Genomic DNA, 22,091 nt, shown 5'->3' with positions numbered 1-22,091 from the left:
CAGTTACCCAATAAGCAGTATATACGTAATCTTTGTGTGTTGCGTGCGCGCACGAGACGCGTAGGACATTTTAACATTGTTGTTAGGGGGAGAGCAAAGAGCTTTCTTTGTTCCGATCTTTGGCTTCCTATTGTGAGGCAGATGCCAAAGGGCTTTCTAGTTCCGCTCAGAGGCCTTCGATCTCCGATGTCGGATACATGTTCATAAGAAAATTTACCTCTTATGCACCACAACTTTTAGGTGTCCAGATTTGTAAATATTGCATATTTGGTTTACGAATTGACGTCCTCTTGACCAGGACGGGGTTCAGAAAATTCTCTCTCTCTCTCTCTCTCAGCAAAACCATAGACTTGGCTCTTGAATTATAAAAAAATAAAATTGTGTTGACTTGGAAAACGCAAAAGAAAACAATAACGTTTCTTGCTTGTGTAGGCAAACAGCAAGGAGGAGGAGGAGGAGGAGGAGGAAGAGGAAGAAGAGCAGCTGTCTGTCGACTTGTTCTCCTCATGAGCCTAATTTAACGTAATAATACCATGTAACGTGGAGTCGAGAAATATAAATGCGGGGGCGGGGGTTGGGGGGGCGGGGTTCCTTCAGCCTCATAATTTTTTGTTATTGTATCCAAAAGAAAAAAAAGATGTGTGGGTATGTATATATATATGATATGTGTGTTTTGTTATATGAATTTTCTCATATCTCCTTTCAATGTTTTAATATATCAGCGCGAGTGCGGGTGATTTAGTGGATTTTGCACAAGGTACTCTTGCACTCTTGTTCTGTTCATACCTCAATCTTATGTAAACGTTGCTAAGGAGTCGTAGTTTCTTTGAGAGAGAGAGAGAGAGAGAGAGAGAGAGAGAGAGAGAGAGAGAGAGAGAGCAAATGCCTTGGTGAGGGGACCCTCTTATTGTAGGTACTTGAACGACGTCAGCTGGGGTTGAGGCTCGGTGCTGTGCCAAGATGTTTTATTTGTGCCACTCTCTTTGCCTGTGACTCTATTGCTAATATTAAAAACCCATTAAAGTTCATTTTCTCATTTTCGCGATGCTGAAGATTGAATCTTATCCCGTATTTTCAGTGCGCTTTATCTGGACCGGGAGAAAGGTTCCTGATGCGATGTTTTCAAAACTTTTGAACTTTATATGTTTGTGTTTGTATATAAGGAGAGAGAGAGAGTGTGTGTAGCGTTGGGGGGAGACAGATAACTAAGAACCCCCTCATGCCAGGGAGCGGCGGCGAAGCTATTTGAGGTGAGCGTGTTGGCCAGCCCCATGGTGCACCCTTCCCCGAGTGTTTTAGTGGCACTGTGGCTTTGCCCGTGGGCACACCACACCACACCTTGTCATCCCTTCACCGTTCATCCGTTCTTCTCATCCCTCTTCTCCCATAGGAATTGGCTGCGTCATGTTGGTGTGACAATCTTCTTCTTCTTCCAAGCTGCTGTGTGGGGTTTGTGTTGACAAAAGAAAAGAGGGGGGCGTCTTTAGTGTCTTTAGTTGTTCTAGGTAGATGTATGGAATGGACCGTCGAGATTCTTTCGCGAGTTGCAAGAGTGACAGTGAATACGATGGAGATTCCGACGCTGGGAGTTATTCCAACTTGAGCTCGGGCGAGATACAGCCGGGAGGCGGTCGGTCGCGACACTCGCAATCGTCTGCGGATTCACTGTCCGGTGTCGGTGTGAGACCCAGGAGGCCCACAACGCCTCTCGGCAAAGACCTCTTCCACCGTAGAACTGGCGTGAAACGCCAAGCACCGAAGCCTCCTGCCACGCCTACGACAAATATTGGCCAGTCGGTATCTCCAGTGACCACAGTCCATCTGCAGTTCGAACCGGTCATGCCTCCCCCCACTCATTCTTCAGGCAACCCTTTCCCCTTGGAACAGACTCGTAAAATAACAAAAATTATCAGTGAATCTGTAGCCATGGACCCTTTACTCCCAGCATCTCCTGCAGTCACCGAATTATCTCGTTCTGGACCAATTGAACGTCCTGACGTAGTGAGGCAAAAGGCGTCTCTCTCTCAGTCATTGCCTTCTAATCAGGTTCTCGCAGCCGATTCTCAGTCGTTTTATCAAAAGCACTCACCCGAAGTATCCCAGTGCCGACCTGGTCATATGATACCACTTCAGCATGCGCCTCGTTATCATCAGTTTGCTGCTGGTCGTACGTCAGGTCTGAATGACCCTTCGGCGTTCCAAGACGTGTCTGTGTCGCCCCCTCGACGAGGTTCAAGTGGCACTCCCATGGAATACGGTCGACCTCTGTCGCCCACTCGACCAATGTCACCCACTCGACCAATGTCACCCCCGCGTCCCATGTCGCCATCCCGACCCATGTCACCCCCGCGTCCCATGTCACCCTCGCGTCCCATGTCACCCCAGCGAACCATCCCAGGGTCTAGGGGTGCCCATTTAGTGGGCCCACAACATGGGAGGGTAATGTCGCCCGTCCGGAAGCAGCAGGACCCTCTTACTCAGCACTCTGGGTCGTACCTGGAGACATCTCGTGGTGAAATGGTGTCCCCGTCGTCGCAGGGCCCCCCACACCCCCATGTATTACCCCAGACGCCACATCGAACAGCTTCATCCCAAGTGGGTGCTAAAACTCTGGGTAATTTAAGGATACGGCTAATAGACGAAGAATCAGACTCTGAGGCTTATCAATCAGATGCCACTGAAGATATAAGAGAGTTGCAGGGAGACCGCGCCCTTATGCAGAGACCTTCGATTGGTAGCGTGGGTTATCCTAACGACTCGTCGTCTCATATCCAGGATACCATGACCGACGGCCAAGAGAACTTCGATTATTTTAGCAGCTTTGATGAATCCTCTATTTCTGAACTAGGTTCGGAGCCCTCTATAGAAGTCCAGCCTACAGTAGTGATGAGGGGTCGCGCCAGACGTCTCGCCCATTCTGCTTCCGACCCGGGGGTATCACGCCCTCCACGCATGTCACGTCTTCAGGAACATCCTCGAGCCCCTGGAGTCGCAGCGCCTCCGCCTTTAGACCAGCTGAGCGAGGAAGATGTCACCCAGGTCGAATACGAAGAACGACAGACGGATAAACGCGTAACACCAGGAATACAGCGGACCGACTCCATGGTTACCGTTGCCCACCTCTACGAAGACGTTCTGGTCTCGTCACGATTAAGAATTCGAGTCACCCTGACCAACCTAACAGTGGTGGTGGTGGTAGCTGCCCTTGTCCTCCCAAATACTGCCATTATGCTCTACACGGCCTTCAGGTAAGACGGGAAGAGGAGGAGGAGGAAGAGAAGCGTTTCTCGGTCCTCCTCCCCCTCCTCCGATCCCTCGGTAGGAATGACTTGCATTGCGAATGTGCAAAAAAAAGGATTGGGCTTACTTAGTAACGCTTTGACACTAATCAATTTATTTACCATTGTGTGCTTTTGGTCGATGCATGATGGTTCGAGTGTTTTGTGATTTGTTTACAAACGTCTTATATTTTTTTTAAAGTTAGTTCCAGTGAACAACGTCTTATTTTTTTAATTGAAGTTAGTTCCAGTGAAATTTTTACACAGTTTGGAACTACCTGAACTATCTTTTCAGTTTTTTTTAAACCATTCTTTATTTTAATGTTACCTTTATGGTGTATTGTAACATATAAAGGAATTAATCTTTCTTCCAAGTGTTTATTTGTCAGTATGTCGCGTGTGGTGACAAATTTGGTTTCTAGTCATAATAAAGTCCCTTAGGAAAAACGGTGCTCTATGAGAAAGGTGTGTTTAGTCTAAAACTTCTCAGGATTTCAGATACCACGCTAATCTAGACTTGTTAGCGTGCATAGTTTAATGCAGAACCAAAAACGGCATATTCATCCACCTATACCATTTGAAAAACTTGTGTATGGATTTTTGGCTACTCTCAGTAATCGTGTTTATGGCTGAGTTATCTAACAGTCGTATTTATATGCTATATTTACCATGTATTTTGTCAGCATGTTGTTATCTGTGTATTATAACAATGAGCCAAACACACCATACTCATATATATATATATATATATATATATATATATATATATATATATATATATATATATATACTGTATATATATATATATATATATATATATATATATATATATACTATATATATATATATAATCACTCAGAACCACAGGTGAAGAAATAACACTGGGTTTTATGTCCTGACGGTTCAGAGTTTACTTCAGGCCTTTGTCAGTGGTTTAGAAGGAAAGTCGAAACCGGTCGGGACCCACACCCAGCGTGTTATTTCTTCGCCTGTGGTTGTGTGTGATAAAAGGCGTGTTTGTTTGCGTGTATTTACATACAGATTATATACGTGTGTGACTTAAGTATTAGGGGTTTTTTTTATACCTAATTTTTTTTATCATTTTTATATGCTAATAACAAGTCGGATTAACTTTCCTTATCGTAATGTGATCGTTCTGTCCCAGGCAACAGTAACCCCTATTTTGAGATCGTGTCTTTTGATGTGATGCTATCAATACCAGTAGTGAAAAAAAATGATATAACAAGGATTTGAACGAACCGTTGCAAGAACTATACTTTTGATGGTGGCGATTTTCATTGTATATAGCCTACTTTCATATAGTGTAATGAACTTTACTACCTATGTCAGAGTATAATTAAGTATTAATAAATAATCTTCTCATCCCAACAGATTAGTGTTCGGAACGCTGTTCCCAGCCTACTATTCCTACAAGGCTGTGAAGACGAAAAACGTCAAAGAATATGTAAGTATTTCAAGCAGATGCGGTTCGGAGTGGCGACATATATATAGGAGTGACATAAAGGAATGAAACCCCAAATATACATTTCAAAGGAGTGACAACCACCCAGCCAATATTTAGAATATGTTAACAGTTCAGTGGTTCTAGTTTTTAAAATAAAATCTTAATCATTCAATCATTGTTATAATTTTTGGTTACTTTGTCACTTCGTTATGTCACTCTTATGACATGTCACTCCTTCGATACAGACCCCGTTTCAGATACTGCCTGGTGTGTACACGTATGATGTATATGTATATATATATATATATATATATATATATATATATATATATATATATATATATATATATATATGTAGTGTGTGTGTGTATATAATTGTATATATAATATATATTATAATTATATTATATATTATATATATATATATATATATATATATATATATATATATATATATATATATATATATATATATATATATATATATATGAAGAAAGTTACACTAATGAAAGAAAATTGAAACACTGGATATGGTAAATTATTCGTCTTATTACCAAGACATTGTCACAGCACTTAACACTCTCAGTGTTTCAATTTTCGTTTCGTGGCTGTAACTCTTGTTCATTATAATCATCACGTTTTTAATTTTTCATTATTTAAAATAAAAACACACGTGTATACATACATACATATATATATATATATATATATATATAATATATATATATATATATATATATATATATATATATATATATATATATAAAGAATATATGGACTGAGGGATGAAACAGAATGAGAGAGAAAGAGACAATTACTGAATGCGTGCCTGGCTGGGTTCGGAGAATGAGAAAGGTTTTTGCGTGCACATGCAAGCGAAGAAAGTTCAAACAGAATGTCATTAGCAGGAAGGTTATGAAAAAATGGAAAGCAGGTGATTGTAATTGTGGGAGAGAGGATGTGGTTCATGCAGGTTTGTATGGATGAAAAGATGGAAGGGGTTATTTTTGAGGTGATATTGTTACGTGAAGAGAATGGCGATTGATAGAATCGTGTACCCCGTAGGGGGTTAGTGCCGTCAGTGCACCTCACGGGGTGCACTGTAGGCATTACTAAAGGTTTTTTGCAGCGTCCCTTTGGCCCCTGGCTGCAACCTCTTTCGTTCCTTTTACTGTACCTCCATTCATATTCTCATTTTTCCACCGTGCTATCCAGCCTCTCCTAACGATTATTTCATGGTGCAACTGCGAGGTTTTCCTCCTGTTGCACCTCTGTAACCTTTCACTCTCAATTTTCTTTTCAGCGCTGAATGACCTCATAGGCCCCAGCGCTTGGCCTTTGGCCTAAACTCTATATATATTCCATTCCACGGAAAATTATGTATAATTCGAAAACATGAAAAGTGTTGGCCAAAATGTGGAAACGGCGAGAAGATGGGTTGGAATGGAAGGGCCTAATATCGAGGAAGTAGAATTTGTGTGCAGTTGATTCGTTCGTTGCCTAAATATAACTCGCCAGTATCGATTACAAAAGTAAAGTAAGGAGATACCTACAGTAGTCTGGATACGAGATACTACTGATTACGAGATACTTCTGAGTTGTTATTGGGTTGTATTGTACGATTGCAGGTCATCTGTTTTTTTTTTACACTGTAGAAGGATAGTGTCGTAAAAGATAGGCTATTACTTATGTAACTAAGTTGGTTCATACACGATCCTACAACTTTTTATATCGTTCAGTAGCCTTTTTCTTTTTCCTCGTTTTCATTTGATTAGAAAGAAAGGCTCGACAATTGCCAAAAACTATACTTCGTTTTGTTGATGGGCATAAACTTGGTTCATACACGATCCTACAACTTTTGATATCGTTCAGTAGATTTTTTCTTTTTCTTCGTTTACATTTAACTAGAAAGAAAAAAGGCTCGACAATTGCCACAAACTATACTCCGTTTTGTTGATGGGCATAAACGTTTTTCTGTGAAGCCTGCGTGAGATCATACTATGACCTTTTCAGAACACAAAGGCGGCGGTGGTGATGATCATGGCATCATCATAACTGCGTTTGTAGGGCTTGACTCTTTTACCAGGTCACTGTAGTGTGTTGTAATGGGTTTTCGCTTCCTGGAATTATATTTGGATCATTTTTTTTTCTTAGAGGAAATGATACGGTAGGTTGGGACCCCAGTGGTTTGGACTCTGGTGTACAGGTGGCCCTCCAGTAATTGTTATTCGAAGTAAATAAACCTTCTTATGGAACGAGCTGTAAGGCCTAGAACCTGCATAGCAACTTTTTAAAAACGTAGAATTAGTGAATGTAAAGAGAAAAAAAGGAAATGAAAAGAAAGAATTCTACAATTGCAAGAAATGAAAAATTTTTATGGCCAATTACTGACAAAGGAATAACTACAGAAGTACATTGATTGTCGGATAACAATAAATACAACTATTTTTAGGATAGAGAATCTCTCACTCACCGCGCGCACACACACACACACACACACACACACACACACATATATATATATATATATATATATATATATATATATATATATATATATATATATATATATATATATATATATATATATATAATATATATATATATATAATCATGTGATGTGTTGAAAAGACCAAAAATCAAATTAACGGGCAGATGAAAGTGTATTTCAGTGTACCCTCCAGCAAGAGAATTCGAGCCAGATGTAGAAGGTTGTGGCACAGCTGAAGGTGTGGGAACATTGGTTATGTGGTCACCACCCGGCTTAAGCAAACCAAGTTTAGGCCGGAATAAAAGATCCAGGTGTCGCAAAAGGTATCACAGACACTCCTCTTGAAAGTTTCACAGTTAACCTTCAGTGAGACAAGGACAGGTTAAGAACTTTCATAACCTTTAGACGCCATTGATTATCGTTTACCCCGAATGGGGGCTAGTGCCGTCAGTGCATCTCACGGGGTGCACTGTAGGCATTGCGAAAGGTTTCATTCCTTTTACTGTACCTCCATTCATATTATCTTTCTTCCCTCTTGCTGTCCGCCCTCTCCTAACAATTTTTTCAATGTGCAACTGTGAGGTTTTCCTCCTGTTACACCTTCCAGATCTACCAACTCTCATTTTCTTTTCCAGCTCTGAATGACCTCATATGTCCCAATGCTTGGCCTTTGGCCTAAGCTCTATATCCCATTCCATTGATTATCGTTTTCCTTTATCGAATTTCGGAAGGATAACTTCTTTTAAATAGGCTCGATCTTGGGAATGTCAAGGTCCAGTCAGGGAATGACAGGCAAGTGGAGAATGGTGGCTGTGGCGGTGATGAAAGATTTTGTGTTTGTTTATTTTGGTGTCCTTTGTTTTCGTTAAGATCTGCAGTTTCTTGAGGTGAAGCCTTAAACCTGTTTCTTACTTCTGTATATAAGTGTCGGGGCTACGTTTCAGTTATTTCAGAATAAATAAAATGTTCACAGAAGATTGTATTAACTACTGTTTTTGAGCAGCCAGTAACTAAAGCAAGATGTGTACATTGTCAGGTTAGAGGGATTATGCTCATGTAAAGAAATGCCCATGTACACTGTTGATGTATACTGTAACCAAATTGTAAATATTGTAATTGTAAATAGCGCAGGTTTAATCCTTTCAGTAAAGAGTTAAAAAAAAGTATCCTTGGTTCCGATATAAGCTTTTGATGTTGGAGGTAGAATATACGGTTGTTATTGCGCTCATTTGCTGTAAACAAAATGGTTTGAAATTTCACAAACAAACGTCCAGTGAAACTTCCTCCATTTCTTGTCGTCTGCTCGAAGTAGCACTGGGGAAAACTGGTCGCACAGTGCCCCAAGAGTGACGAGATGAGTCCTGTAGTTGTAGCCAAACATAGCTGATATCGTCAGAGGAATTTGGCGAATTCGGCCTCACCAGACATCAGGGCAGAAGCATTGCATTCTCGTGGCTCTTCCTGTTTCAGCTCGCTTTTGTTTCTGCTTGAGAGAGAGAGACTGTGTCATGTTGTTTGCTTTTGTCTTCATTTCTGTTTTGTGTCATACGACTGGACTGATGTTTTCAAGCGTTTTACATTTCTTTCACAGCATATCTACGGTTTCGGTTTTTTGCTTTGTTATTGCCAGCAGTTCTGCAGATTAGTACTTTGCAACGCGTGGCTTGATAACAAATTTCTTTTCGTTATGCCATTGTGTATACCCTATTTAACCGTTTTATGTAGTAGCACAGATACATCCTAAGTGTCGAAACCCTTCATCCCCTTTCTCCTACACAGATTCCACCCCTTCCCTTGCAAGTGGTCTTGCCCACCCTGACCTTGGTTTTAAAGGCCCTTCTGTTGAATTCAACACCTCGTCTACCCAGCTAGCTTGCTTTATCTCCCTCGCCGCCTTCTGCCAAAATTTCCAAATTGCACACTTTTTACTAACATGCCATTCACCTTTCTCTCCACATGTCCAAACCACCTCAAACCACGAATCCTCTAGCCTTATGTGCTAATATTTTTGCCCAATGTTTGTCTTTCATATTTTAAACTCCCCTCAACCATATGTTCAAACGAGTCATCTCAAGATCCTGTACCTTTTATCCCTTATCTTTTGACCCCGTTGGGGGATAGTGCCGTCAGTGCACCTCATGCGGTGCACTGTAGATCAAATGAGAGAGGTTCTTTGCAGCGTGCCTTAGGCCCCTAGCTGCAACCCATTTAATTCCTTTTACTGTACCTCCTGTCATGTTCTCTCTCTCTCTCCTCTGTGTGTGTGTGTATATATATATATATATATAATATATATATATATATATATATATATATATATATATATGTGTGTGTGTGTGTGTATAATAAACCTCAAAGAAAAGGATATGAAAATAAGCAAGGCTCTTCCACACGGAAATGAACATGGCAGCATAAGATTTGTTTCAGCACACCATTAGCGACACCACTCCCATCTAAGTTGCGTCTTGCCTGTTAGGCTAAGTGCTGTTCGTTGGTATTTTAATGGCGGTGACGTCAGTCGTCTATTAAATATTGCTTTATCAGTCCTGTGATTCACGTTTTGTGGCTCAGCGTCTTTGTGGAGTTTGGTGTTATAGTAAGTTAATGAACAAAATTGTTTGAGTGAATGAGAGACGGAAGTGGAAAGCGGAGAACGAAACCAAAGCCTAAAAGTGGGGAGCTGTGGTTAAGCCTGCTGCTGCTGCTGCCCCGCCATCATGGAGGATTCCGGGAGAGGCGGAGAAAGCTACGATTTTGTTTTTTTTTTAATTTAGCTTTAATCAGTATTAAGGTTCAGTTTGGAATTACGTGCGAGAGTTTTGTGGTTTCATGATAACATTATTGAAATTCTCTCTCTCTCTCTCTCTCTCTCTCATTTGACAACATCGGTTGTGTTTGTTTACACAAGGTGACTGGAGGTATGTCTGTAGTATTTACTTGGGGATTCTATTTGTAGTCATGGGTAGTAAGGTGTTGGGAAATTTGATTCATTTGTTTTTCTCCCCCCCCCCCTCCCCACACCCCTTTCATTTGTTATTTAGATAATTTCCTTCTGTTACTGTTTGAGTTCTTGGCCATTTAAATATACGCGCCACCTGAACTTTGTGAATTGAATGGATGCTACTATATAGCATAATATATACCATCCATTTTCTACATTTGACCCCCAGGGGCTAGTACTAAACACGACGAAACAGTGTAGGTGAATCACTGTTTCGCCGTGTGTAGTACTAACCCTTGGGTGACAAATAGTTTTGTATATAGTTGAGGAAGTGATTGCCATAGGCCTTCATTGGGTTGTTTGGTACATAGCGTAGGTCGTGAATGGCTCGGTAGATATCATACTGAATAGTAGCACCACTGAATGTCTTGCGATGCAGTCGATGTTGAAAGTGAAGTTAAATTTTGTAAGGGTGAGGAGAGAGTATGTTCTGTCAAGATAATTACTTACAATTTGTGGTTTTGTTGCGTGTGTTTGCGTGCGCTCTTGTAATCAAACTTCACTGTCAGGAAAACTTCTACTGACGATACCAGAATATCGTTTGGTTATTAGGCTCAAGCTTTCATATTGGACAGCCCTGAGTTTACCTAGTAATTTGTAGTAGAAACAAGCGGTTAGTAGAAAACGACCGCACTGTATTTGTTAATGTCTTGTAAATCAGTAAGACCGCCGAGGTAACGGTAAAATAGGCTTATCCCTCGTATGTTTGCTATTAACGTTAGGTATAAAATGCTTGTCTTTAAATAACCTATTTAAATACAAAGTATATAGGCAAATAGATGGTGGTTTACCAAGACTGAACATATGTTCTTCCCATTCACTTTTCCTGACACATCGATGAGTTTTTTAATAACCTGGTTAGATTTGCCCTTATAGGAAAATGTATTGAATGCTCATGTAATGCACTTCTCTTTAAGCTCAGGAATCTTCTAGTCGACGGAACCATTCCGTATTCCTTTCGATTTATCTAGAACTCTCCTTTCCGTGTGTTGGTGGTTTATTGGGAAAATATCTTCTTTTCTTTTTTCTTGTCTTTCTAAGCCGGGAACCCCAAATCGCTGGCTGCCAGCTAGCTACCAATTACATCCCGCCATTGTTATGCGTGGTTATGGGGACGATGCTCATTGTATGTCAGTGGTATCTGGGGCGTAACTTGTATTTCTGTAGCTCACAGTCTTCCGATTGAAGCGTTCCACTTCACAGATAACTTGTGCAAGAATTCTCTCCGCGTGAAGGTTTTTGCGTCCGAGCAACGCAACATGAATGCTTTCGACCGGGAAAAATATTTGAGAATACCTGTACCTTGATCCATTGTTGTTGTTATTATTATGCCAGTTTTTACAAAGCGTTGAGGGTTTTTCAGTAAGATTTTATATCTGACGTTTGTTTGAATAGATGTCATTCGTGAACAACTTTTGTAACTGTTTCTGGAACGACGAGCCTTTTAAAACGGAAATGGTACCATTAAAACAAACACCTTGTCGACCAGTTGTTTTCGGCGCTTTTTTCCAGTAGCATAATGGTTAGGTTTATTTATACTTTCAACGGAATTTTTGTGAATAATGTAAAAACTGTTGATGGTATTTGTTATGAGTCTGTTAGTTTTGCTACTGAATTTATGCTTGAATTGTAATCCTTTCGGGAGGCATTAAATTGAGCTGAGTCTTGGGCCTGTTATTCATTACTGTAAGAAAAATTGCAGAGTATTCCGTTCATATATGCGGGGCAAATTCTGTTGATCTCCAGAGTTGTGCCCACGATTACGATTTGATGTTTTTATCTGAGACACTTGTAAGAAGTAACAGGTCAAAGGTTGAGTTTTTAATCCCAGGGTTTGATGGCCCTGACCTTATTTACCGTCGTAACACCCCATATGCGCAAGGTACGGCTGTATACACTTAGCCCGGACGACCTATTTATCGTCAGAAAATTTTGTAGGGTAGTTGCCGCGAAGTTCTTTGTTTTAGAATTTTCAGTAAGTTCTACAATGTTTACGTATGTGCTGTTTACCGCTATCCAAATATCGACGATTCTATATATGACTGACTCTTGGAAAGGATTAATATGCTTCAGTCACAGGATTAAAAAAAAAGCTCCATTCCTAATGAACACCATATTCGTTGGAAGCTTGAATTTCAAGTCAATGGCCCCTTTGGTGGGCTTGTTCCACACGAAGAGGTTTCATCATCTACTGACTAATAATAATAATAATAAAATGTGCTGCTTTCTACTGAAAAATGAAGCTGTGTGTGCGTGTGTTTGTTTTACTGATTATGCAATCACGTGGCAAGCGTGGCACCGTGAGCTTTGATGGCTGCATTGGTTCTTTCGTTGGCTTGTCCCACTACTTTCAAATTGTCTATTTTCTTGGAATTGGATCAGCCAGCTCCTCACTGGCAGTTGCTGGCCTCATGCGTTCTCGAATTAGTGATGTCTTTTTACATAAGCTGTACTGCTTGAACTCTCTCTCTCTCTCTCTCTCTCTCTCTCTCTCTCTCTCTCTCTCTCTCTCTCTCTCTCTCTCTCTCTCTCTCTAAACAGAATTATTTATAATTGTTGAATTTGACGTATATCACTTGTCCTGATTCATGGTTAGTAATGGGTACTGTTTGCAGTGTTTATTATCTATCGTATATAGTTCATTGAGGAAATTGAACGTAACCAATTTTCATACAATATTTGTTTTCTTTTACAGTAGTTTGGTCATTTCGACTTTGACTAGAACATGATTACATAGTGTTTTGTCGTATGTCTTTGTTCAATAGAACTATCTACCGCTGCAATTAACATTTGAGTATGTGTGTGTGTGTGCCACTGATTTTGAGGTTGGATATATTTTTCCTAGAGAGAGAGAGAGAGAGAGAGAGAGAGAGAGAGAGAGAGAGAGAGAGAGAGAGAGATCATGACGAAATTATCGATTCATGACGGCGCTTGCTGTTCTTGAGCACCATATAACGGGAAGTTCTGTTGTGGTCCCAACAGCTACAGACTGTACGTAAGTATAATCTTGCAGTAGAAACGACACCAAACCGTTCAGATTCGCCTACTGTTTATAGATCTAAGTAAAAGTGGGAGCAGAAGCACCGCGTGTCACGTTGAGTAAAAGCTTCGCTTTTATTTATATATATATATATATATTTCTAGAATTTTTTTTTTTAAGTTATGGGTTTATTAAATATGTTGGAAACGAGACTTGAGAAGTTTACAGTCCGCAGTTGCAGCTAATATGGAATAGATGGCTTACCTTGCACTTAGTCCTTGAGTGAAGCAGCTCTTCAATAACGAGCCGCCTGCTGTGTTCTTGGAACGGTTTCGAATACTACAGCACACAAGTTTAATTAACATTACTTCTTCTGTTCTTGAATGAAATGTGCTATTTGGCAGCCGAGGAATTTTTGGTTCTTGAATTCTATTTGGTCGTCGCACGATTTTTTTTTTTTTCTTCCTGTGAAAGGAAACTATTGTGCCGGCTTTGTCTGTCCGTCCGCACTTTTACTTCTGTCCGCCTCAGATCTTAAAACTACCGGAAGCAGAGGGCTGCAAATTGCATGCTGATCATCCACCCCTCCAATCATCAAACATACCAAATTGCAGCCCTCTAGCCCCAGTAGTTTTTATTTTATTTAAGGTTAAAGTTAGCCATAATCGTGCGTCTGGCAGCGACATGGGACAGGCCACCACCGAGTCGTGGTCAAAGTTTCATGGGCCGCGGCTCATACCGAGGCCATCGGAAGATAGATCTATTTTCGGTGGCCTTGATTACACGATGTAGCTGTTGTACAGAAAACTCGATTGCGCCGAAGAAACTTCGGCTCATTTTTTACTTGTTTATATCGAAGGTGTTTTATTGAACTAATATTCTTGGCGACGCTATATGACTAAGTGTGGTCTCCCGTTATGTTAAATGCTTGCATTTTACCAAGAACTTGCGACGTAGGGAGGAAGAGATTAGTGGGTTCTATTTTTAAAGCTTTGTCGACTTGAACCACAGAAGGACACTGATTCTCTCTCTCTCTCTCTCTCTCTCTCTCTCTCTCTCGTATTGATCGTACGGAACGGCGAGACATGATGTGAGAAATGTTAGCTTTATAAAGCCGTTCTTGAAATGTTGCTTACTTTGCTTCCAGCGCTTTCTTCAGTGCTTATTGGTGCGTAAAGTATGGTTTCCGAACGAGAAACCCCAAAAAAAAAAAGTGTTGATGTTAGTGAACAAGAGCTGATGACGTGTTACTCTTTCTCACCACATGAGTTTATGTGCTTTGTTCGCTCGCAAGTGTCCCTGGATTTTAGCTTTCGGAGAAAATCTTATGTTGTTACTAGACCTCGACAAATAAGCTTTGGTCCTTTTTATACTGGCATCTGTATAAAATTCGCTTTCTTGAGGTTGAAAATACAACAGTGTAAATGCCCGTATACATGAATGCATTCTTTTGACATTTGACATAAAATGCCCTTATACGTGAATGCATTCATTTGACATCTGACATGACATAAAATACCCTTGTACGTTAATGCATTCATTTGACATCTGACATAAAATGGCCGTATACGCGAATGCATTCATTTGACATCTGACACCAAATGTTATGAAAACAGGACATTCCTATCCAAGAAACGTAGCTTTCAAGAAAAGATTATAAATTATGCTTTCGCTTGCTTGCTTGTGCAAGATACTAGATTACCGAAGTTACAAGGCTTTGATAATGAAAAAATTCCGTAGAGACGGGGTCCCGCATATCCTAATGGGTTTCACTGGCTGCCTATTAAAGCAAGAATAGTTTTTGAAAAATTGTGCTTTATAACCTACGTGGCAATAACGATTAGGGAGCTAGAACACTGATGACTTTTTCGATCCATATACCGTACTACGGACTTGCAGCGTATAACACAGAACTTAGCACAGATAAGTATAGAGCAGTGATTCTTAACCTTTTTATTACAACGCCCCCTCTAAGAGTTGGTCCTTCCCCCAATGCCCCCCTTGCATCTCCGAGTAAAATTCCCTCCCAGATTTAAAGGAAAATGAAAAACAAAAGAGGAGAAGGGGTGTTTTTATTCTCTGGGGAATTAATTACTTAGATACTTGACACTGCTTCTTAGCGAGTCTTGTTAAGAGAATGACGAATATAATTAGAGCATTTTTAATTTTTCCCTAGGGCTCGCGCCTCCCCAGTTGAGAACCACTGGTATAGAGTGAATGGATGTAGCAAAAAAAAATGTTGAAAGCAGGTCCGTTTTAGGACATAACCACATTATTCAGAAGGTTGCCCCCAGGTTTTGGAAATATAGGAACATGATGTTCAGAGTGTGGTATATAAGACAGCTATCCAAAACAAGTTATAACTCTGAAGAACAAGGAAAAGAGAATTTTGGTCGTTAAAATGAAAAGATCACATAGTGGACCAAATGATGGCCGATAGGAGTGCTTATTGAGATGCGCACGAGTTCGTGCATGGATATATTTGTTATTAGTTATGTATGTATCGGATTTCTCTCGGCTAAGCAACGCTGGGTCTATCTTTCATGAAACTAGATTTATTGGAGAACCAGTGTGTGTGTGTTGTGTAGTTGCTAATTCAGACATTTTGAGAGATGTAGGCAACACTTGGAAAGAAAGCCACAATTGGACCAGAGAATTTGGTTGACAAACTTCGAGTTTGCAAAATCCACAATATATGCAAGACATCATCTGTATTCTAATTAATATTGGAGTCACAGTATTAGTTTTTTTTTTAGCCAGCTGCTACGATGCGAATGAAGCACACCTTTTGCAATAAAAATCCACAAATATATAGCAAATATATTACTATGTAAAATAAACAGACTTTCGAACACCTGAACGTTGTTCCTCATCAGTGTTAACGTTAAGAAAAGTCTTTGCTTGTTTATTTTACATAGCAATATATTTTTACTATATAACTGTGAATGTTTTTCACGAGATTGTGAATTTCTTAATCCTTCCCGTGACGATTGCCTGTGTGAGGTTCATTTCCTCGCAGTAGGCTAATCTTTTCCTAGATGTTAACAAATGTTGCCGTCGTCATCTGCGAAGTTTGCATACTTATCGACATTTTATTCCGATTCGTAGTTGATGGCGAAACATTTTTACCTGCGACGGTTGAGTTAACATCGCTATTAATGCCTGGAAGGTCTCATTTATATTTAGTTGCCTCCAAAGATAGTCGGGCGCTCTTGCAGAATCAGCAATACACCGCCTCTCAACTTAGCTCTTACCAGGTCTCCACGCAATTGATGAGGTGACAGAATACAAGGCCGTCTTTTGTACGGGTTACTAATTCACTGTACGTTTCATAAGACCGGGCGCCCTTTTTTTTTTTTTTTTTTTTTTTTCAGGGACTTGTCCTACTGTGTGGATCAGTGTTTTTGAATCGTCACTGCACGTCAGAAAGCAAACCAAACGGATAATTCGCGTAGACTTCCAAAGTTAAGAAGTGTAGAAAGTTAGAGGGTTTTCTTGGAGCCATATTGAAAATCTTTGTCAGCCGTGATGATCCGACAAACCTCCCGCCCGCGAATGCATAGGATTTCAGAGATTGGTCTATCTGGTTTTTTGGATTGCTATTGTAGTTTATTGCAATCCAGCTTACCTCCAGTATACTCAGCACCTCTATTTCGCGAGCAATCCAGCGTTTCCTAGCTAGAATGCCGCTTCATTCCAAAACCTTTGCGACACCTTCCAGCAGGCCCTTTGCCGTTCATTCCCCCTTCTACTCCTCCGTACGTCTCCGTGATTCTCCGAATTTTATGCAGTCTCAGCACTTCATCTATCTGGAGCTTTATTTTTGTCGTCTGATGTAGAGGTATCGGTAATTTCTTGTTCGGATAAAAAAAGGGGGTCGAAAGATCACGATGTATGTTTTGAATGGAAATTCATTCTGTAAATCTGTATTATTTTAAGGTGCGAGGAAACTTGTACAGTTATGTGCATTTAGGCGCGCGGGCGCGCACACACACACACACACACACACACACACACACACACACACACACACACACACACACACACACACTGCAATGCTTTGTTTCCTAAATTAATATTGCTTTAACAAATAGATGCTGGATTATAAATCTAACCTGATAAAATTCCGAATTATGACCTGTTGCTATTATTATTATTATTATTATTATTATTATTATTATTATTATTATTATTATTATTATTATTCCTTGTCTCCCTTCCCAATTCTTGGCTGCCATTTCAGTAGCTTTATTACTAATAAGTGTTTACATTGAGAGGGGCAAGATATTTGTATGTTTATAGGCATTAGTTTTATTGATGTAAACTGTCGATTGGCATAATCCAAATATTGTGAATGAAGGCTCAGGTTAACGGGGATCGGTAATAGAGAGGTATTTGTTTGATCTTATGACTGGTGTACATTTTTGATGGTTTGTCAGCACTTTGGTTTAGTCATTGTGAAATTGATTAAATTTTTCGGGGCCGATAGATAACCTTCGTTATTGTAACACCATTGCTTTGCCATTTTGCTCGACTGTTAACCTCAAGTGAACACCGTCTTTCATCTTGCAGGCAGTCAGCAGTAATTATTTCAAATATGGTAGGCTTCCCGTTGGGGGGTAGCGCCATCAGTGCACTTCATGTGGTGCACTGCAAGCAGTACTGAAGGTTCTTTGCAGCATTCCTTTGGCCCCTAGCTGCACGCTTCTCATTCCTTTTACTGTACCTCCTTTCATATTTTCTTTCTTCCATCTGACTTTCCACCCTCTCCTAACAGTTGATTCATAGTGCAACTGCTTTGAGGTTTTCCTCCTGTTACACCTTTCAGACATTTACTGTCAGTTTATGTTTCAGTGCTGAATGACCTCATACTGTAGGTCCCAGTGCCTGGCCTTTGGCCTAAATTCTGTGTTCAGTTCGATTCCGTTCAACTCACCAAATATAGGTTTCATTCAAAGAACAATAAGATGTGAGGTTACCTTGACACTGGGGTTAGCAAAAAAATCCAGATGAACACAAACATGCACCCCACCCATTTTTGTCAGGGGTCGTCTCACTGAAAGTTGGTACATTTCATCGCCCTTTTAATGGCTATTCTCCTGACTAAGCAGAAATTTTGCTACATAAATCATGTTCCAGAAAGTTGTACTATCACTGGCTTAACTCCATCCTTTTAATGAGCTTGTCACAAGCGTACCATTTTTGTTGAGGAAATGTAATATTTTATCTGTGTTATTATCATCACATTTTTCTTTTCCTTGCCAGGTAAAATGGATGATGTACTGGATTGTATTCGCCTTCTTTACATGCTTCGAGACATTTACAGACCTATTCCTAAGTTTCTGGTTCCCCTTCTACTACGAGGTAAGTTCTCTTTGCTCTTAACTTCGGACTTCTGTTTTGTTGATGTGCTGTAAGAAGTTGAAATAATTCCACCCGCACCTTGTATCCAACCGACTGTAGATATGTTGACTCATTTTTTTATACCTAGGTTTGGGAGCTTGTTAAATACTGATGCGTCACACAAAGTAGCTCTCAGTAAATCAGTGTTGGCTAACTTGAATATCCAAAGATTGCTGCCATTAACTCATGCTGAGATATTGTAACCAATTGGTTACCAGTCATCAAGATTCCGTCTCCAGTCCCTTAGCAAGTCACAGCAACTCCCCTCCCTCTCTCTCTCTCTCTCTCTCTCTCTCTCTCTCTCTCTCCTTCTTCTTCTTCTTCTTCTTCTTCTTCTTCTCTTTCTTCTTCTTCTTCTTCTTCTTTGTTTAACGTGCTTTTTCCCATTTTTCATATGGGGTGACACGTACATATATATATATATATATATATATATATATATATATATATATATATATATATATATATATATATATATATATATATATATATATATATATATATATATATAGTGTTACCTTTACCCATGAGCATGATTGGTTGGGGGAAGAGCTCGTGGGTGCAAATGTTTTTCCCATAGGAATAATGGGAAAGGGATTAATTGGTTTTCTGACCCCAAGAAAATCCCCATAATAAACATTTTTAGGCACAATAATTGAGCTTTTGGTGATAGTATAAGTAGTATTGATTGAGAAATACTGTATTTGCCGATGCATTAGACACACTTTTTATTTTTAAATGTATCAAAAAACTGCCCTGCATAAAGTCTACAATTACATATTGTGCACAAAATATTTGTTAGCCAGTGTATATAGTGATGATACAAGCAATCTAACCAATTTGTAATTTTCACATTTTTCTCATTTATTTACTTACAGATGCTGCATAATTGTATTTAGATCATTGTAATTTTTCCTGTTTTTCATTATACTTTTGCTGCAATATGGTATTGACAGTACAGCAATGAGTTTTTGCAGTGAGAAGGCTATGTTTTTACCTGTGGCATTCCCTTATTCAATCTGCTTCACAGTTATAGGAGCCATGGTGTTTTAGAACTACAGGATTTTTTGTTTCTTTTATTTTTGTCACTGCAGCTCAAAATACTAGTGGTGCTGTGGTTGCTGTCTCCAGCCACTCGGGGCTCTTCCATACTGTACCGCAAGTTTGTCCACCCTTGGTTGACCCGCCGGGAAGATGACATTGATAACTGTATTGCCCAGGCAAAACAGCAAGGTTATTCTACTGTCATTCAGCTGGGCACCAAAGGAGTTAATTACGCCACAACTGTTTTAATGCAGACTGCAATTAAGGCAAGTTGGGATTATGGGCCAAGTCATTGCCATCTTGCGGTCAGTGTCTCCCTTATTTCTTGTCTTATTTTGATTTAATTACTTCTTGATATATTTTGATGTTATTTCTGCCATACACAGTTAACACTTCTTAATAAGCATAGTTCTTTCCATCCTGACCCAAGTTTTCATTAAGACTGAACTTGTTTAAGAGGAACACATTTTGTATCCACGTTAAAATGTGTCTGTGAATCACTCTGAAATGAAGGTTTTGGGTTTTTCATTGGTACAGATTTGACAGAATTTAAGTTTTCCATGGAAAATGTTTATTGGTTTTGTATTTTGTGTTTTTCATTGGTACGGATTGTCAGATTATAATTTTTCCATAAAAAGTATTCATTGTTTCCGTATTTTTTTTCTGTAATTACTTTAGTTACAGCTAGCCAACTTATTTGACTTTATAAGTTACCCTTCTGTGACTTCTGTATGCTTATTTAAAATGGCATCAACAAATTATACAATACTATATTTTAAAATTTCTTACAAAGTATACCTACTGTAATGCAGTGTACTCTACTATAATTATTGAACAGGGAGTTAAGTTGATTTTTTCAGTGAGATCTGTAGCAACTGACGATTCATAAAGATTTAGGTCATGGCTTAAGGTGCAGGTCATCCTCTTATTTTTTATGCATTCATGGATCTGACTTGTTTTTCATCATGTGATACTGTATTGCTTGTTAATTACTTTCTTTCCTGGAGTCATTCATAGAAGAGATGGTAGTGCGTTAGTATTTTGGATTCGTATGGATTTTTGTTAATCATTTTTAACTTTTTCCATAGGGTGGTGGCGGTCTTGTTAATCAGTTAAGGCGCAGTTACAGCTCTGGTGAGCTCTCTGATGGCGACATGAATCGTAATGTGAAGGCCTTGCCACACATTCCTGATGATAATTATGATGATCACCCTCACTCCTCAGGTACAAGGCAACGCACAAAAGCACAATTATTAAGCCACTAGGCTGTGTACAATGACTAGACTTTTGACAGGGATCTTGCACACTGTGGTCATTTTATGTGATATTATGGAACAAAGTTTAGCAGGTTTTTCACTTTTTATTTCCAAGACTAATATATTGATTTTTAAGTATTTTTTTTTTTTTGTTCTGCATTTGTGTACTGTACTCTATTGTTTATCAAGGAAATATGCCTTTATATATACATTTCTGATTTTATATCCAGCAACAGCTGTCATTTTTTATACTGTTATATGTTACATTTCCTTAAGTCAATGAATGTAATGACCATTGAAACGGTTTTGGAGGAATTTTTATTTGTTTTGTATGACAGTACATTTGTATTTGGCATTTAAGGTAGTGTGACTTGCTGGTAGCTTTTTTATGTTTTTATTTTCGTCTTCTGATCTGTTATGCCAGCTCCTCATGCATCAGCAGTGCATGTACGGTGTTTGCTTACTTGAATACATATTAAGTATTTTTTACCTGCTCCCAGTGTAGATAGTTATACCTTAGAATTATTAGCATTTGACTGTTAGGAAAACAAAATTGGTTTCAGATCACAGATTGGCTCGACATACTTGTGTGTATGTGTATGGTATACATATCTTTTCTATAAAGAATATTTGGTCAGTTGTAAGTATTACTAGGTATTTTGTGCCTTTAAGAAGTATTTCTTTTGTCTGTTGCTGTCAGTTCGTTTTGCATATACTACCAGTAATACAAAATGTTTCTTGTATATAGGTTTTGAACCTTGATATTACTAGTCAGACATCATTTTGCATGGTAGGTATTAATGTTATTATTGTTTCACTATATTTTCTATCACCAACTTTATTTATGGGCAGAAATTTGTTATTTGGGCACTACTTTTAGGTAAGTTTTTGACCGTTGCTCAAACTGACATTGTCAGTGCAGCAGTGATATTTCTGTATATGTTTTGGCTATGTAAATGTGTCAAATAAAATAGTGCTCTTCCCTTGGAATGCAGTATTGTGATTATTACCTAATTTGGTTTATGGTTTACACAGTTCTGTCTTTACAATCTGCTACAACTAATTGGGTTTTGGTATCTTTGGCTTTCGACATAGAAAAATTTGCAACCCCCATTCTATTTTTGTTGATTGTATTGTACTTGATGTAGCTGGGTTCTTCTTAGAGGTGATACT

At 39.2% G+C, this 22,091-nt stretch overlaps 1 protein-coding gene across 13 annotated transcripts in view; it reads left to right on the top strand.

Annotated features, from left to right (window-relative positions):
- The first annotated feature begins 912 nt into the window (after positions 1 to 912).
- LOC136847258 (uncharacterized) overlaps positions 913 to 22,091 on the top strand; it is a 63,064-nt gene continuing 41,885 nt past the window's right edge. For 7 of the 13 annotated variants that reach the window (XR_010855678.1, XR_010855677.1, XM_067118774.1 and 4 more), the window contains exons 1-5: positions 1,077 to 3,248; positions 4,671 to 4,743; positions 18,481 to 18,579; positions 19,713 to 19,967; positions 20,751 to 20,886. Coding sequence is in view for 9 of the 13 variants with exons in the window: in XM_067118774.1 (XP_066974875.1) it covers positions 1,510 to 3,248; positions 4,671 to 4,743; positions 18,481 to 18,579; positions 19,713 to 19,967; positions 20,751 to 20,886 (2,302 nt within the window). In the remaining 4 variants the exon portion in view is untranslated. Of the gene's footprint in view, positions 3,249 to 4,670; positions 4,744 to 18,480; positions 18,580 to 19,712; positions 19,968 to 20,750; positions 20,887 to 22,091 lie in introns of all 13 variants that reach the window. The other 6 variants (XR_010855680.1, XR_010855679.1, XM_067118771.1 and 3 more) reach the window with 2 other exon arrangements.

The sequence above is a fragment of the Macrobrachium rosenbergii genome, chromosome 16 (genome assembly GCF_040412425.1).
Source record: "Macrobrachium rosenbergii isolate ZJJX-2024 chromosome 16, ASM4041242v1, whole genome shotgun sequence".
Classification (NCBI taxonomy): domain Eukaryota; kingdom Metazoa; phylum Arthropoda; class Malacostraca; order Decapoda; family Palaemonidae; genus Macrobrachium; species Macrobrachium rosenbergii.
Note: the sequence above shows the minus strand (reverse complement) of the source record. Positions and strands in the feature narration are given on the sequence as shown.